The following is a 19,682-nucleotide window of genomic DNA, read 5'->3' on the forward strand; positions in this document are numbered from 1 at the left end:
TCAATTTTATTACGTCCATGCCCTTAATGCCAAATACATCCAATTTTAATTCAAGAAGGTTCACATTGTCTGACCTTCACTAGTAATGGAATACTTTCAACAAGTGGCAGTGGTAGTTTGAAGTAAATTATTGAAAAACTCACTGTACAATGTAACTTTTTAAAGCATCCAAACAGGTCATTTGGCCTGGGAGGGTGTGCTGGGAATCGCAAGGTTGGCAGTTCGAGTCCCAGCGGCCCCACGTCCCAAGTCCAAGTGTCCCCAACCTGCAATGGAATATGTTTTAATAAAACGACAAACGGCAGCCCCCACGTCCCTCCTTTCCTCTTTGCACCCACCTTTGCATCCAGGCGTCCCAGATTCTAGAGCTTAACTTCCCATGGAAAGTGTCCAGAAATGTACCGAAAATGCTCCGCCCTTATGCAACACTACTCACGACGCTGATGACAAAGAGCAGGATGGCACTGTAAAAACACGCTTAGACACTTTTATGAACTCATTAACAAAACCGCCAAACAATCGATGAGCACAGCCTCTGTCTCGTGTTTTGTCTCTCTGCTATTATTCTGCCGTCTGTGTACATATCAATTTTTGCACGGCGTGGCGCTTTGTTTAGAAATGGGGTTGCTGGGAGGACGGGGTGAGAGGCTGTCTGTCTGCCACTGTGGCTGTTTGGGATTACTTCATCCCGCTGATAGGAATAGACGTTAGGACGTCATCTTTTGTCATCAGTCCAACAATGTTCTGGTGGTGCAACGCTGAATCACTGAAGTATTCATTTAAACTATAATGTCTTCTGATCCACCGTTGAATGCCTGTGAAAACAGATATCAAATATTCAAATATTAGGTCATTTTCTATAATAGTTCATCTGCATGATTAAATACGCAGCAATAAAAAGAAAATGGCTCAAAATAAATGGCGCTCAGAAGAATGTTGCATATACTTCCACAACGAGGCTGGTCCACAACAAAAACACAAATAAACACAAATAAATTCTCTGCAATAAACTAGATCAGATCTGTAAGTCGATGTTTTTTTAATGAAGGTGATTGAGATCTTCCCTGATCTGAAGCGTGACGGAGCCAGCTGGGATTCTCAGTTGCAACATCCTGCTGCGATTGAATTCCTTGTAACTTCCCATCACTTGAAGAGAATGTGGGTATTTTCCATGGTTTCCTGGTTTGACATGATCCGAAGGGACCATTTAGCATGCTTCAGTTTGCTAAAAGTAAAAGAGGTTTAGTAGGCAATTCTTCTGTGTCCCTGAACAAATGAGTAAAACTGCTGACTTTAAAAAGGCCGAACAAAGCCGTTTACCCTCTGGCACCAACATCATTTCACACAATGGATATGGATTGTAACGCTTTCACATCATTTACATCAATACATTTGATCGAACATTGGGATTGAAATGAAAGAAGAACATGAATTTATGATAAGAGTATTTGTTAATCCCGTGCGATTAAAAAACTTAAGGTAAATATTACGTTTGATTTGATTTGCCAGTCAGTTGCTGACTTCATGGATGTTAATACAACAATAATTACAGACTAAATTATAGCTTAAGTTTATTTGCATGAGGGAATTCTCTCTCGGTGGACCTGGTGGAATATTGATTGGAGACGCTGTAGACTCCAGTAAGCCTTCACGCGGGGAGCCTTTTGGAACGAGGTCATTTGTAACGTCGATCGCCCCCACACCGAGCTCGTATGGATTGTTGGAAAAATGTTATTTATTCTGTAAAGATTCTGTGTTTATTTCTGCAGGTTCAACCAAACCTTATGTTTTCATTTTCCTCCATTTCCAATTTGCAGTAATAGTTTCTTCAGTAGATTGTACACAAGCTGTTCTAAGTGGGTTCACTCATCCAGTTGGGTTGGACTTTACGGACTGAACTTTTAACACCTACAGAGTAAGTTTATATTATTAGCAAATTCAAGCTCATCTCGTAGGGATTCAAGTAAATATGTGGTACATAATGGCCTTAATTTACAGTGTTGATCTCCTTACATATCAAATGCATCCCATGGAAAGCAGTCATGCATTCTGTTCTCCTGTGGAACAACTTTTCTAATAGAACATCTGCCAATGATTTACTCTTCCTCCTCCTCTGCCTAGTCCTCTTCATCACCTCAATGATAAATACATCAATGTAATTCTTTAATTAACCTCTTCCGTTCCAAACATTATTCACATTTGTGCTCCCTGAGAAGTCATGATAATTATAGAAACGTAATGTTTTAATTGTAACAGGAACAACGTTTAGTAGAGCAGCTGTTTGTTTTGATGGACATCCTCAACCTAACCTGAAGGTTACTACAACAGCGTATGAACTATAATATCATCAGATGTGACTTGAAGCAAACAATCCTATAACAATTCATTCATCAGTCATTCTTCCTTGTGCAGTGGCCCTACTTCCCCATCGTATTTGACTGGTTTAATTCATTTTCTCTCTAGGTTGCATCTGTTTTAACTCTTGCTGCCACCCCCTATGTACTTCTGTCTGGTCGATGCCAAACGTTGACCTACTCAAATGGAGAAACTGAGTCACCAAAAGAAAAGTATGTAGGTTAATGTCGACCTAAAGTGCTGTGATCACAATCCTAGTCATATAGCTGTAGTACCAGATGGCTCAAATCACTTCACCTCACCTTTGGCATTAGAATGTGTCAACACTGCAGGCATCTACAGAGAAGAGCTGTGATTGCATCTCACTTTTCCTCTCTATATGCAAATACACACAAATGACATTTCTGCCTTGTTGTTTTTAATCAGCGGGAGCAGCAGACTTTGCTTTCCAGATCTTTCTGGAATTAAAGGACAGAATACGGACTTTGGAATACTCGTAGTTATTTCCGGGCATAGAGGACCAAGTCCGCCTGATGTTCACACGTTGTGAACCACCTGCAGGGGAGAAACCTGATTGTTCAGAGGGACGTCAGAACGCAGAGGCGATCTGAGTGATCCTAATAGTGTCAGGCGGGATTACACATTTGAATTGAATGAAACCATTGAAGACAGAAACAGTTGCTTCTGTTACTGCATGTACTCAGTGTGGGATCCTAGTTCTCCAATTACCTCCAGTTTGCTTTGGTTCAGCTAAATGATCCCTGACTAAACACTGGATTTGCACACAGTGTTTAGTATTTATTGTCTGTACATATCTCACACACAAACACACACACACACACACACACACACACACACACTTTTGATCTATAACTTCTGTCTTTTTCCTGCTTCTCTTCACATTTTGGTCTTCCCGCTGTTGATGTAATTTGAGGATGTCAGAACTTCAACTGCTTCTGTGTGTGTGTGTGTGTGTGTGTGTGTGTGTGTGTGTGTTCACTACTGTGAGGACAATAGGGTGTGTGTGCCTTCACATATTAAAGCAAGCATCAAATTTCCCTCCTCTCCTGCTCTGCGCATGAGTGAGTGTGTAAATATTTCTTTTTGTTATCAAAAACTACTTGTCATGTCAACGTGTGTGAGGAAATGATATTTAAATCCACAGTCTGACATGTGATGGTGAGCTCATCCAGGTGGAACATTGACTCAGTATCAAAAAGATACAGAATACATTTTGCTTTGCTGCATATTGTTGACTGTAAGGACCTTTTAGATTAAAAAAATACATCATGGATTTAAATAGAATTTACTAGTGAACAGTTTTCCACAGAAAAAATGACTATAACTCAATGCCCCGAACCACATGAGCAAAAAGGATCCCAGGGTGCTTTTTCCCATTCAGCATTCATTATGGAGGAGACATTAGATATGAAACACGGTCCATCTACAGTACATCTATTCGCTGAGATAATCACGTATGCACTATGTACATTAACATTCACATATAGTGTGACATGGGATGAGATATTAAACATAAACAGTTACTTCAAACCGAACATGTATAGTTTATGACGTTATTTATTCATAAAACAGTCATTGAGGGTTGATTATATGCAGCGTACACAAAAGACGCTTTCATGCTTTCTTTAATGGGGATCAAATCATCAAACAGTGCTGATTGTAAAGCACCGAAATGATAAAATGTGGGAAAAATACTTATTTTTCTCTGTCTATATTTGCAGCAGGTGCAGCATCATCAACGCCGTGTTGACATGCATCTCACCAAACGAGAAGCATGTCCTGTGGTGGGGGCTTCGCATTGAAGCCAGAAGGTGTGGGGGGGTCCAGGTGCAGCATATACCGGAGTCTTACCAGTAAGACCTCTGGACCACATCTTTCAGAAGCACAGAAACAGTTGACAGGCAGCTCAGCAGAAAACCTTAGACATAACATTCCACTTTCATCTTTGATGCAAAAGACAAATGTTATCCAATAGTTTTCACTTCTTTTGTTTTAATTCTTGCTAAATTTGGACGTACAACAATTGTATGGTTCAGAATAGGATGAAGCATTTGATAAAAAGAAAAGTCCCATCCAACACCTGACTCCCTGCTCGGCTACATAAACGCTACGCTTCTTCTTAAGTTGACCCTGAACAATAGCATCGATAAACCTGCCACAATATCCACTTTTATTCTCAATGCCTGTGGTTTATTTCGTCTTATGCTGTTAGGAGTATGATGTCCAAGTGTATGGCTTCCTCCCAAAACCATCCCCCCGCTCCAGCACCGGGCCGCTCCCCCATAACCTGCAAACATCTGTCACCAGGCATACTGATACACTCCTTGCTTGTTAAACCTACTGTCATGTGCTATAAATAGATTTTATGTTCCTCTTAAACTGATTGATGCTTGTTCATAGGGGTGCAACACAAATCAAATGGCCCTCCTACTAATTGCTGATACTTTAATGACTCGCCAGAGACGAAGAGATGAAGAGGACTGAATGAAGATTATCTGTCTTTGTGTGAAGGCTGATTGCACTTTGTTTCTGTGTTGCAGGGGACAGACTCCACGTACAGCCGCTGCACGGCGCCTGCTTCCTTTGTACATCATGGAAACCCTCGTCGCTGATTGGCTTATAGTCTACCTTCCGACCAGCAGAGTTTAGAGAGGACATCTTTGCCGTTCTCTGTTCCATTGCAGTGGCTGTTGAAAGGACCTTTCGGAGGAATGTTGTGAAGAATAGCTTTTGGCTTTGCTGCAGGTTATTAATGGCTGCTATATTCCCAGTGGATTTTACACGGGATCATTAGCAACCACAACCTCTCCTACCCCCCCTCACTGATGCCTGCATGCGGTTGTGGCTTAGTGGGATTGTGTTTGTTTGCATCTGCATGGTGTAAGTGAGGGACAGAAAATACAATTTTTTTTTTCCAAGTGAGAACGCAGCACAACATTTTAAAACAAGGAGAACTATGTGCCAGTGGAGGCACCATTCAATAACTGGTTACCGGCTACTCCATCCTGCCAAGAGTACGAGCAAGATGATGGGACACGTAAGGCTCGAAGGCTCCCTGAGCTGCGGCCGCTGGCTGTCCTCTCCAATGTGGCTGGGACTGCTGCTGCTGCTGCAGGCATCTCCAGCCGCTGTGTGGGCTCAGAAGCTTGACGAGAACGACCCGGTGGTCACCACTGTGTACGGAAAACTACGTGGCGTGAAGAAGGAGCTCAACAACGAGATCCTGGGTCCTGTAGTGCAGTTCCTGGGCGTCCCCTACGCGGCCCCGCCCACTGGCGAGCGACGTTTTCAGCCCCCCGAGCCACCGGCGTCGTGGCCAGAAACCCGCAACGCCACACACTTTGCCCCGGTGTGCCCTCAGAGCATCGTAGAGGGCCGCCTGCCGGACGTGATGCTGCCGGTGTGGTTCACCAACAGCATGGACGTGGTGTCCACATACGTCCAGGACCAAAGCGAGGACTGCCTCTACATCAACATCTACGTCCCCACTGAGGATGGTGAGTTAGCCCGCGGGCCCGGGGCAGGAGGATAGTTGGGTTGGTGGGCAGAGGGTATTGAACCCACCACATCCTGGTAGAGTGAAGGGTGTGTTGTCTCTGTCCGTCAGTAGAGAGAACGCATGACCTTGTGCATGTTTAATGTGCATGATACTGCTTATAGAACATGAGGTGTGAAAGAGTGCTTGTGTGTGTGTGGCTTCCATGGAGACCCGTTCATTCCACTCCTTCTTTCCCATCTCACCATCGTTCCCTCCTCCTCCACCCACCCGTTGCTTTGCCTTGTTTGCTCTTCTGTGCAGACTCGCTCCCCTCCTCATTACTGTAACTCATCATAGCGAATTGTGCCAAGACACAATGTCTGCAGTTCGTTACACGGGGCCGAGTCGTGACCATCAGCGATTGATCAGGCTGACGGACCGGCCCTCTGGTCGACAGGATGATTGAGCTGCTGTGTTTCATTCCTTCCCTCTGCCTTTATTTCTACCTTTCCTTCCTCTCAGCTTTGTGTGTGTTTGTGTGCGAGTGCATGCCAGCTCCTGTGTGCGTTCCAGGGGCTCCATGTTATTCTTTAGTCTTTTATTCATTTTACAGTCAAAAGAATATCCAAGGAATGTGCCAGGAAACCGGGCAAGAAAATATGTAGACAAGGAGGTATGTATAATCTGAACACAATCTATACAGCTCCATTAAAGAAGAAACGAGGAGTGGAAAAAGGAGAAGAACCTTGCGGTGCTGCTGAGAACAATCATGATATCAAGGTCTACTAATTATTCAGGTCTCAACTCCTGTTTTCAGAATACTACATTTGCTAGCTACATGGAGTTAAATCGGAGTCTTCCTCTGACTGAACATGTGTCTGATTTCAGTAGGGACCATTAGACAAAACCCATTTGTTACCACAGGCCGGAATCGGCCATGTGAGTTGCAGACCATGTGATGTCGATGCCATGTGTGCTGTCATTGGTCATCAAGGTTTGGTGAGATGATCGGCTGCCAGATGTGGGGTCAGAAGCTGTGCTTTAACAAGGCTGGATGTGTGAAGAGACAGCGGCATATTATATATATATATATATATATATATATATATATATATATATATATATATATATTATATATTACATGCTCACAGTGTTTTGGGTGCATGCAGTGCTAAACGAGATGAGCTCGGGGTGGACCTTCACTGTGTAATCTCCATTAAAGGTTGGCCCGGACTACTGTTTCATCAAGATAATGCCCACCTCCTCCCCTCTGTGTCTCTCCCTGTCCCCCGCCTCTCCTCACCAAGACGTGTGCACAGTTTAACTGTATACACACACACACACACACACACACACACACACACACACACACACACACGTATTTATGTGAGAGAGATCCACGTGCACTCTCACACTTCCCCTCTCTTCAGACGTGTTGCACGTGCAGAGAGACATTGAATGGATGCTTGTTAACTGAGAGATTACAGAAGTTTACATGTTACTCAGCATAGAGAATCACCATCATAAAAGCAAGACAATCTGGAGCCTTAGTTGAGAAAACAACTGTCTGGTTAATAGCTAGTGTGAAACTAAACCATTAACTTATAGATTTATTAATAATCACTAAGATAACTCAAACAAATAAAAAGGGACTAAAAACCAAACTATAAATTAAGTGTCAAAATTGATATTCACTCATTAAGAGGAATTTAGGGTTTGTGCTTGTGGCCAGAATCACAGTTCACATGCACAGAGAAATCACTAAAAACTGCTCCTTAAAGTGTAACAGTTTATTAACTTCCAACAATAATGCCCAAATCACTACTATCATTCACAACTGAATATATACACAATATACAACATTGTATCCAAACAACAAATAAAAACATGTATTGACGCAAGCTGAGATAAGGAGGGGGAGATGTGAGGGGGCTAGCTTGAAGCTAAGCTAACGAGCAGAGATGTTGCTAGCAGGCCGTGTTTGTCCACCACGTGTCTTCCTGTGTAGTTAAACCTCAGTCTGAAGTCAGTTATACACTATACATACTTCCCCCTGGATGGAATCTGTACACGCTGCCCATTTAGTCACAGTTATTAATATTGTGACCAAGCTGCTGTATATGGTTATATACACGTCAGCATGTTTGACTTTACCCACTGAACTTCAATATGTTCTTTACACCCAGTTTTCCCCCCAGACAGTAGTGCTCTGAACCTCCGTGGCGTGATGCATTTTACCAAGAGGTAGTTTAAGTAGTAGTAGTTTAGTTTTATTATGAATTACAATTATATTAATATCCTCATAACTAACTGCAATAATATTGTAGATAACACCATTTAAAACGAATAGTAGGCATTGTTTTTCATATTAGAAAGAGTAGTTAAATCACTTTGACTGACTTTTCTGTCCTGGGATACAGCAGGAAAGCTGAGGCGGCCACAGTCATTCTACTGGGATTCTCATGGAGACAGATTATTTCTGTCCAATCATTATCATTAACACAGAAGCACAAAGTGTGTTCAGTGGCGCATGGTGTGAGTGGACAGGTCATTGTGAGTGACAGGGTCATTTCATGGCTAATTGTGTGCAGTCACCAATTGGATGAGTTAATGTGTGTGAGGGGGTCAAATCACTCACTATCACTACTACACACCTTCTTACCGGCAGGTCAGGCAGTGAGACAACGGCGGCCTGACTCACTGTTTGTAGCTATACCTCTGGAAATGATTCACTTTAATGTGTATATCAATTTGCATGTAACCCGTCTTAATTATGAGAACCTGCAGTATCGCGGGATGAAGAGGACTAAGCTGAATGTAGGAGGGCTGTTTGGGCTGGTGCTGGCTCAGTCAGTGGTAGCAACACTGCGCTTTGTCTTCTCTCTCCCTGCAGCATGCATTCATGTTTTAAGATTGAGGTTATTGCCACAGAAGATCACATCTCACTGATGACAGCAAACTGAACAGAAAGTCCAAATAAATCAAATGAGTGACACAGAAACATGCTTGAAAAGGACAACAAAGGCGTTCTGTTTTCAGATCAAACACAAAGGGATACAACGCGCGTATTAGTGAAACCATAGCGACGCGTCTGGGATGCTGAGGTGGATATCAATGTTCTACGTCGGTATCGGAACTACAAAATGATCAGCAGTGCTGCAATGTCTTTACAAATGCTTTCAAGTCTCACTTCAGAGGCCTGTAGATCCGACCTGATCATTTGTATTTTAAAAAATACATGAAAAACAGAAAGAGCATCATTCTTTTACTGCTACTATGCTGACTAACCCAACGGGTGCATGCTGGCACTGGATGTGTATGCATCAAAAGGCATTATGGGGAAAAGAAACACAAGTTGGTACACACATGCGAGGTGGAGGGTTGCCTCTGGTGCACAACGGGGGAATAGGGAACACCGATGCCTGCGTCTGGTTGGTTAGTTTTAAATCAACTGACAGCTCAGTGCCCATAGAGGGAAATGCTCACACGGCTCAATCAGCTCGTCTTCCTGACTGAATTCACGCCTAAGCTTCATTAAGGAAAAAATATCTCAACGTCTTTTTTGTCTCTGAAAAGGAGATGATGACACAACTGTACTATATTACTATATTGCTTTTTGTTTTGTGTAATGCAGCAGCTATTTCCTGTGCTGCTGGTTCCATATCACCAACACCAAAGCCAGCTGGACTAAATCCACTTAAATATTCAACCTTATCTGTTGCCAACAACAGTATTCGATGACCACTCTTGTCCATCAGATATCAAACTATAGCCATGATATGGTTAGCTAGTTTGACTCTGTCTAAATGGGAAAAATATATTCTTTAAAAATAAATACATGACTGGATTGGACCTGGATTGTGTGCTTCATGAAATCAACTTTCCCTTCAATGCTGTCAGACCGTGTAAAACAAAGAGGGGAAAAGGACGGTTTACTGTGTCTCTGAGGGGGGTTGGACCCCCTCTATGTTTATCTCATGTTAAGTGAAGCATCGGGCTTTTAAACACAAACTAGGACACTAAACTGCAAAGTAGGCCATTTCGGAGCGCTTGTACAAGCTGTTTAATATCTGAAATGGTTCCGGAAACATTTCAACATGTTGCATTATTCTGAAAAGTCTCCATTCCGGAGGGGTTTGCAATAGAAGTTCTATATTTAATGTGCAGGCAACTTGATAGAAGGTGCTCTTTCCCTCCATCTGATCTCCCTCTGCACCGGCTGACCTTTTGCCGGGGTCTGTCTCCGTCTCTCTATCCCGCTGACGTTGCTGGTGTTTCCGTCACGTCTGACGAATGACGCCATTTTTCCAAATTGACCAGAAATAGTCTCCCTAGCGTACGCGGCGCGTTTAGACGCAACATTAGAATTCACTAAGTCAGGGGACTGAAGAGATTAAAACAGTTGTTGCTAAAGATCATATTCTAGAAAATGTAAAAATGATCTTGTATATTTACAAAATATGTATAACTCTACTTAATTAGACCCAAATTGGACGGAATACAATTTACAGATTATGATCACCAAACAATTGATACTTTCAGAACTGTATACTTTGCATATATTATTTTATAACCAAGCCACACGAGTCAACTTGGTACCCGTTGAGCAGATTAACCTCCTGTCGTGTTCAGGTCAGATCGGACTATTTACAACTTGAATCAATCATAACTACTGCGTTCTACTTGAGGCCCCTAGGCCTTGTGATATCGTCCAGACTATTTGAATATATGAAATGACGGATCACCACTCTCACTGAATTTTGAGTGGTGATAAGGACGGGTACCCCAGGTCCTTCCTTCCTCCTGTGCAGTAGAAACACCCCATCATAAACTGTAGTATATGTAATATCTTCTGAATATGTATTAACCATCCCCCCTCCTCCTGTCCACAACACACACACACACACACACGTGTGTGAACACCGGTTCACGTCCCAATACATAAAGCTGTAAACATTTCTAACTTCAAACTAAAAATGACAGTATCCATCATGTCCCATCCGCCCACGTGAACCACACCTTCCTCTTCTCTGTGAACACTAAAGTGAGGTGTGAGAAACCAACCCAACACCGCTAATAAGCACATGTTTGCTTCAGAAGTGGCACCATTCTCTACAACGGAGTCTCCTGCAACAACAGTTGAACCCACAGTGCTAATAGACAGTCAGGGATATTTCAGAGAGCCGCAGGTAACTGAACCACATTCATAACACGAGTATATTAAATTCCTAACATGCAATAACTCTGTCACTTTAGATTACTTGCATTACAGTTTGAACAGTGTCTCAGCTCCTTTCTGTAAATGACCTTTAGATTGTGGTCTGAACATTTAATTTGATTTGGTCTCTATTTTTTCTTGGCTCAAAGGCACCATTAACACTTTGTTATGGATCATTTCAATCAAAAGATGATATATTGCGCTCAGGTTGTCCAGTACCTTTTCTAATTTTGTAATTTGTTGAGAATGTTTCCAAACATTTGTTTGCCATGTGACTGGCAGGATGGTGATGACCGGTGTTGGGAGTAACGCGGTACAAAGTAACGCATCACTGTAATCCCACTACTTTTAGCGGTAATGAGCATGTAACAAAGTATTTTTTTAAATAAATGAACGCAGTTACAATTACTGAGATTGAAATGAGTTCGTTACTCGCGTTACTCTCTTTTGTGACGCGAAGCGGAGGGCCGGCCAATAGTAAGTAAACAGCTGCCTGTCAGCACTAAACAGTTGTGGCCACCAAACGTTGTGTGTCACAGAATAGTCGCGTACGTGCACGTAAACAGCGTCGCGTCGCTCATGACCAAAGGGCGCCGCCCCGCGGATGCTGCAGGCGCCGCTCCACGCAAACAACCAGGGCTCCACTTCACACGGACTGCAGTGCAGCCGATGAACCGGGCAGAGCTGATCGATCGCTCGCTGTGTTGGAGATGAGATGCATCCTGTCAACTGTCGAGTCCGTTGCCTTCAGGCAAACGCCTGAAAGTTATTTTGTATTAAGTCAAGTATTAAAAAGGACTTTTGTACTAGTGCTTGATTTGAAGGCCTGTTGTCCTGTTGATTACAATAAAATATGTTTATTGTGTTTGACTGTTCAGTACTATTTATATTCATTACATTTAAAAAGCAGACATAAAAGTAACTTTCCAGAGTAACTAATTACTTTTGATCCACAGTAACTGGTAAGTAATTCAATTACCTTTAAAAGAAGTAACTAGTAACTGTAACTAAATACTCATTTTCAGTAACTTGCCCAACACTGGGGATGACACGTACCTGAGGTTGCTGCTGATTAAAGGAAGACTTTTCCACTGTCTCTGTCTGTGATGATAATAATTAAAACACGACATTACTGACTAACTAACTACTAGCCCCTGAAGTTTCAACCGTTGACAGTCAACCTTAGAGTGTCCCCGTTTGTGACAAGAATTACATTATGCAGATTACTGCCACCTTTAACTGCACACGTTTTACCTGTTCCATGACTCGCCAATGTCTCTGTCTCTCATCATCCGCCCGGTGATGGTCACCTTCACCTTCTGCTCACTGACGGACGCAGCAACGTCCGTTACTTGGTCCACCAATCGCACTCGTTTTGAATGAAATGAAATGTGTCCGTTTGTAAGCACAAATTGCTAATTAGCAACAAGTTATCCGTTAGCTCCCGCGGTCGCCGTGCATGCGTGGTCACCCGTGTGTCATAAAAGGCGATCTGCCAGCACTGCTTGGGGCGGACTTGTTGGGCACCCCTGCTGTAGAGAACGGAAAGTAAAAGTAATCTCTTGTTCATTTAATATCCAAAAGCTAGATAAAAAAAAAAAAAACGGTCCGATTATTCAGTTACTACTCCTGGAAGATCCGTCTGAAGCTACGGCTGTCACGATATCAAATTTGTGTGCAATTATTGCACAAACATTATTTGCAATAAACCATATAATTGCAATTTTCAGACCATTTTATGCCACTGATATGACAATATAATAGCATAGTAATACAAGTTCGCTCTTTCAAAGAACAAAGACAGCGGCAGCCGGGGAGGTTTAACTCGGGGGCTTCAACCGCCGGCAGGGCGAAAATGGGCCGGCCCGGAGGAACGCAGGGGTTTGTCCACTATTTCTGCTTTGTGCGGCCACAATGCCGGGAAACCAAGTGTCTTCTATGTTCATAACCTAATCCAGAGGCCCTTCAACAAGTGGTATTCACGTTCTCTAGCAGGTCCCTTGTTGGCTTTTAAAACGCTTGTTTTCTGAATTTGGGTGGATGAAGGCGAGGCAATACCGCTGCTTCATCAACACTCCAAATGAAAATCATGGAGGTGTAGTTGCAGCAGAGACGCTAAGATGTGAGGGAGGACAGATATTTAGCAACATTTGTGTTCGTATCACTTTGGATCTTTGCATTGACTTTGTATGTAGTTGCAAAAAAGGGTTCCATTGCATTTAGCGTGATCACACCAAGAATTCTTTCCCCGGGCTCAACCAAAATGAATGCGGAGGGCCTATCCTCACCTGTAAAGGTGACACATTTTGCCCCTGCATGTAACAAAATCCCATGACAAAATTTTTTTTTTGTTCATTTAATTTGAATTCAGTTTTTATGACTTAAGCGACACATACAAAGAAACAAAAGCTATCGACTCAGTGTAGCCAGCATAATCAAACCCCTCTCAGAATGTCCATGACCGATCGAATATCATCTGAATGGAACATTACAGTCTAAGTCTAAAGCTGTTTCCTACCTGGCGAGGGAGTATGACCTTGGCTCGGTGTATAAACTGTTTTACAACCTTTTGTTCGTCCAAGTAGTTACACACACACACCAGCATCCACCCAACTAAAGCCATACATGCACAGACTCACACATACAACCCTGCTCAAGGTGACAGCATTGATAGCTGCTTATACATATTCATGACACTTGCATTACAATAAATAAGCAGCTTTTTCTTTTTCTTTTCTGAATATTAAATGAAGGGCATTTGAACCTTCAGCACACCACCAATACCAGCCATTGTAGTCTCACAAATTACAGCAACAGAAACGGCACAAAGAGACACACCAATAAAATATAAACATATCTCGGGTTTGCGTTTTGTTAGTGCTGTGTCGCTGCAGCCGTAGCACGGACACATTTTGCCTCATGTATATTTCATATCCAACACATTATGAACAACGCAGACAGACACGGCCTGGTGAAAAGTGACAGCTCTCCGCATAGTTTCCGTTTCATTCCTAGTCATTATTTATGGGGGTCCTTTCCAAAACGGCCGTACAAACGACGCGGTGCATGAAGCAGTTTGCCTCAGTGATGATGAAGAAGCAGGTGCAAACAAACTGTAAGCCTTGCACAGCAATGACAGGCGAAAGGAAATGAGGGTCATTCAATGAGTTGCTGCATTGTTTATCTCTGGTTTTAAACACAACCACTGTGAAGTATCTGTTTGTTACAGTCTGAGTCAGCAATGTGTTGTGGATGCCAATGTCAATGAAAAAATTACCATTAGGAGGTCTGATTTTGTTTCAATTTTGAAGATCATGCAATAATCCAATTCAATGTATTATGTATTGTGTCAGAGTCAGAGGTCTTTACAATCTGTATATCTATATATCTATACATAGATATAGTATACAGGCAAGATTGTTGGTCAGTATTGGGTTGAGAGGGTTGTCATCACACGTCTCAACCAATGAGAACATTGTGGGCGGACCTAAGCTTGACTAGGGTGGATAGAGAAATGGAAAAAGGTAGCGAATTCTTCCATTTTCATTTTAAAATCACGCAAGTTGATCCAATGTTATTACAAACCTGCATCACTAAGAGTGTGTTTTTCTTTTGTTTGTTTGGCTGATATTCTACAAAAAGAATCTAGTACAAACATGATTTTTAGATGACTTCACGGTGTCAAAAGCCCTCAGTGACAGGATCACCTGCTACTGGACAAAGATAATTGATAGATGGATTGATGGTTCATGCTGCTCTCTGATAAAAAAAATTTCGGAAAAAAAGAGTTTTACAAGTATTTACAAATGTCATAATGGTATGATGGTGGAGGGTAACTTGATTTTCTATAGCAAAGTAGATAAAACTGTACCCTGGCAGTGATCATTTGGTTTTATATTTAATTTGAGTACCTTCATATTTAAGTAGAACTACTACTATATTTTTTTAACCACTAGTGTGTAAAGGGAATACTGCTGTTAAAAAGCACTAGACGATACATTGAATTTAGCTCATAACGAGATTAATCGTTGGTTTACTTGGCAAGGATTTACATTGCCCTGCACTAATATATACACACATATATAGATCCTATCTAGTAGTGGTTCTAGCATTCTTTATTGGTTTATTGGTTATATATTATTTTAACTATGTGGTACGGTTTTCATTATAGCCACAAATTGTGTGGGTAAATAAAATAGATACAAATTGCATTATGTGATGCAATGGTTAAGAATGAATGGACATACTGCTTATGGATACATAATACATAACAATGATGACAATATTTTATTTGTTATGCATAATACATGTGTGGACTCTAACCCACATGGGTCACAGCAGGAATACACGGAGAATCGGAAGTTTGAAGTCACAGCCTCGACCCTTGAGCAGCAAATACGTGAACAAAGAGCAGGAATCCCTCCAAAAGATTTGCATTCTTGAACTCTGTCTTTTGAATCAGAATATTCTGGGAGGCAAGAGAACATTTTGTTGAACATTCTCTTCTGTAGCTGTTAATTATTTAGCTGGAGAGTGTGAATGCTAATGATGCAGCGTTATGGGTTTGCCGCGTTCATGTAGAAGCAAGCTTTGCATCATCTCAGCAGCACTGAAGTGCACTTAACACTGAGTAAACACAGCAGTCCTGACCAGTACACAGCTACTGCACCAAAGAACTAACTGCTAAGACAGATTGCCTCTCTGAGAACTTCTGAAAGGCTTACAGCTCGCTGCAACAAACCCTGATGTGCAGCGGTGCAATCACTGGTAAACATAGAAGTATTTTCTGTATCTGCAAGCAGTTTTTTCTGAGGACATGTGGCTGTTGTGATTGCATTAGCATAGCATGTCAACCCATATTGAGATCTTTGGAAAGCAGGCCAAGATGTCTGACTTTCTCATACATCCCTCATTCTTTTTATTTACCATGCTGGTTGGGATATTCTGTGCTAGATGCAATCCAGCAAAAAACTAAACAGGCAAATTCGAATTCAGAATTCCAAGAACTCTGCTGCTGCTGTTAAGGGCTGCCAAGTTCCTTTAATTACGCTGTGATGTTAAATTAGGTATGGAGGCGTAGAGCAGGTTGCACGCTGTAACGCTGGCATCCTTCCCAGGTCTAATGTATCCGTAGAAACGTACAGACTCCCTGCTACCCAACCCAGGGCTTGTTGGCCCGGTTAAGTCATGTGGACATTTTACAGATGGATGGCAGCATGTTGTCCCAACTGATGCTAGCGTGGTGCAAAGCTAGTATTATTGCAGGTTACTAATAAATAGCAATGTGTGCACATTCCTGTGTCTGTACCTTGGCACGCTGCTCATTGGTAGACCTCTACTGAAATGACAGATGTGCATGTGTGTGTTCATAGTGTTGACTTTCCGCTCAGGTTCACAGTGCAGCGTGCGTGGAAAGGTAAATGGACAAGGTGATGCCGGGCCAGATGGTGTGTGTGTTGGATGCAAGGTGTCCCCTCGACTTGGTAATGAGACGGGCAGTGGAGTGGTAGAGGCAGCAGGGGGGCATTACACATACAAAACACCTCATGACATGTGAGTGCATACTTTGTCTTTTTCTAACCATGATGTGTAAGGTTAAAACACTCTTGTGGGTTTTACTGGCTTGTTGGAGCAGAAAACAAGAAAACAAACGCTCACTTGCATTGCGTTCTAGTTTTTTGGAGTTGATCCATTGGAGGCTACCGATCCTGATTTGTCTGCCAATATGACTTCAATGTGGATCATTCATTTTAATCTTTGTATTATGTTTTCCCGACTTATGGAAGAGCAATGCTGAATCTTTGCAATAACTTTTTAATAATAGACAAATAGGGGTTCCGGCATCTTCCGTGCTCCTCTATATGTGGCTCAATAAATCAGACTTATTTTCAGACAAAAGCATTGTTCTGTCTGTCATCAATAGTGCTCAATGAATCTCTGAATATTTGCTTAAGCACGAATGACGTGGAAGTGCTTTGTCTCATGTTCATGGTGTTTACAAAGCGTATAGGATAAATCTTTTGTTTTGAGAGAGTGTGAATGAGCTGTAATACTGTCAAAATGTCCTTCATTTGTGTCATTGCTTAATAAATAAGCCCTTTTGCAAACAGATTAGTTTGGCTGGAGGCTCAGCAGCACACTCGTCACGGCTCACTGTCCGATTTTCAGATTAACTTTGCAAGACAGTTTTATTTTCCAAATGTGCGATTACGTCTGTCCACCTTCAGTCTTCGTCCTCATGTCTCCGTTTACACACGAGCAGATGAAAAGTCATTAGCTCTCTTCCTAATGACTAGCTTGCGTGTCATCTGTAATATTTATATGCTGCACTAACAAATACAGAAGGCAGAACAGCTTATTGTCACAATGAGAAGTAATGATTATTCCATAAATTATTTAACGCCCTGCAGTAGTATTGTTCAGTCCATAGGTGCTCTGCAGCCGTGGTATTAATCAATGCCTCTATGTCTCCCTGTCTACTTTGTGGGTTTGTGGGTTTGTGGTTTTGGCAAAAAGTAAATGAATTCATCGTTCAATTCACTTTTTTCAAGTTTTAAAAAACAACATTTCTATATAAGACATAGGATTTAGTTTATAAATCAGAGTAACTGCAGACTCAAAGAGCTTAATGAACAGACAGGTGCAGCATGAAAACACATGAATCACATTGTTTGAATAATGCAGGTATAATAATACTAGAATGAGAGGAGTCATGTGATGTTATCATTTTTTTTCAATTCACAAATATGGGGTTCGGTCTGCTTTCCTGTTGCACCGCGTACCGGTACTAGAAAGGTACCGCGGTCCCCTTACGTTGAAAACAATACGGATTTGAAAATTTTTAGTAACGGTACTTTAAAAAAAGCACGCAATCAGAGCGCACTCGCCGTCCCTGTCAGGCTGCCTGCACGCATTGACTGCCATCACTCCCATCGAGTTATCTGCTCACCCATATACAGCCCAACACGAGTAGCCTTAGCCTAGCTTAGCTCGGGTGACCAGACGTCCTCTTCTACCCGGACGCATTTTTTAGGTCTGGAAAAGAGAAAAACATCTCGTTAGCGATGTTAGCGAGGACATTGGTGCGTATTAAGTGCTCTCGCTTCGGCTTCTTTGTGATGTTATTGTGAGATGTTGTCGGGGGTGAAGCTCCGGCCAACGGGGGGTGTAAGTTACGCTACGTGCAGCGAATCGGGTTACAGATGCGCCGTTTACCGCCGTTTAATTTCACTCATGTGGGCCTTTATGATCATGAGGTCAGAATGCACACAACTTTGTACCAAATAATACACACTTGATGCAATAGGCTGGTGGAGCCTGAGAGTGGATCTTGACCTAATTCTTTTTATTTTTAGTTATAAAAATGTGAGAATATCAAACTCTAAATTAAGTATTGTTTATCCCACAGACAGTCAAACAGATGCGAGGTAAACAAGGGAACCGTACAGATGTTTTATTTATTTATTACTATCATAGATAAATATTCCAGAATTCTACTTGCGGTATCGTATCGTAGGTATCGGGTACCGTAATATTTTGGTAGGTATAGTATCGAAGTCATGATTTTAATATCGTGACAACTCTAGCCTGCTTTCAGACTGGTGGAAAGACAACATCTAAAATAGATGGGACAGTCTCATGAGTTCCTGCACAGTAAATCCCAGCTGTGTCCTCAGTGCTGGACCACCTCGCTCTAACAGGGACACCTGCTACTGAGCGTAGATTATTGTTAGATGGATCGACTGTTTAAGAAACATGTTTATAATATTGCTGTCAAAGTTAACGCCTTCATCTATGAGATTAATGCAACAAAATATTTTAACATGTGTTTTTTTTTCATGTGTGCGTTGACCCCTGACCCCTGAAGTTAGATGGAGAGAGCGAGACGGTAGCTGAAGATGGAGAGAGCTTTTCGCACGGAAAGTAAAACAAACAGGAGAACTGAGCAGAGGAATTCCTCCACGTATCAAACAGAAGGGGACGAGTGCAAAGGGACCACTTTAGCACTGGTAGTGCCCGGAACATGTTGCTAGCTGCTGGGCTACTTCCATGCCAACATCTACCCTGCAGAGGACCACCACTGTGTCCTTAAAAGTTTCATCAGTTTCATGATGCAGTTTCATCCAGTTGTCACAGGAAGAAATATAAACTTTTAATTGCAATTAATCTAGATCAAATGAATTTCAAAATGTAAGATTAGGTTTATTATTTTTTTAAATCTATTTTCAGACCTAGTTTATACTGATACCTTCAGAGAAAGCAAACAGTTTTATACACGTTAACTCGTCTGTATTATTGTTAGGATCCTTTAGACAAACTCATTACAAACATTAATGCCCTGGCAGTGGCGTAGTTTATATTTTTAATTTAATTAAAGTTAAAGTTGAGATTCACAATAGATATTTTAATTGTGTAAAGGGAATACTGCTGCTAAAAAGCACCCCTTTTGTTTAAAGCGTTTGAACAAATAAAAATGCTGAATACAACACTTTGTAATTCATTGTAGACGTTTGTGCAATGCGATTAATCGCGATAAATCAGAGATTAATGTGGTAATTTAACATTTAATTGTGCTCTAGCACTAATCATTACACAAAGACATATTGCATC

The 19,682-nt window shown here is 41.8% G+C and overlaps 1 protein-coding gene across 4 annotated transcripts in view; it reads left to right on the forward strand.

The window, feature by feature from the left end:
* Positions 1-19,682, forward strand: part of nlgn1 (neuroligin 1) — a 268,080-nt gene that overhangs the window by 21,397 nt on the left and 227,001 nt on the right. For 2 of the 4 annotated variants that reach the window (XM_040183287.2, XM_040183289.2), the window contains exon 2: positions 4,917-5,873. In XM_040183287.2, the coding sequence (XP_040039221.1) occupies positions 5,333-5,873 (541 nt within the window). In that variant the 5' untranslated portion in view covers positions 4,917-5,332. 4 annotated transcript variants of the gene reach the window in all.

Source organism: Gasterosteus aculeatus, chromosome 8 (genome assembly GCF_964276395.1).
Source record: "Gasterosteus aculeatus chromosome 8, fGasAcu3.hap1.1, whole genome shotgun sequence".
Classification (NCBI taxonomy): domain Eukaryota; kingdom Metazoa; phylum Chordata; class Actinopteri; order Perciformes; family Gasterosteidae; genus Gasterosteus; species Gasterosteus aculeatus.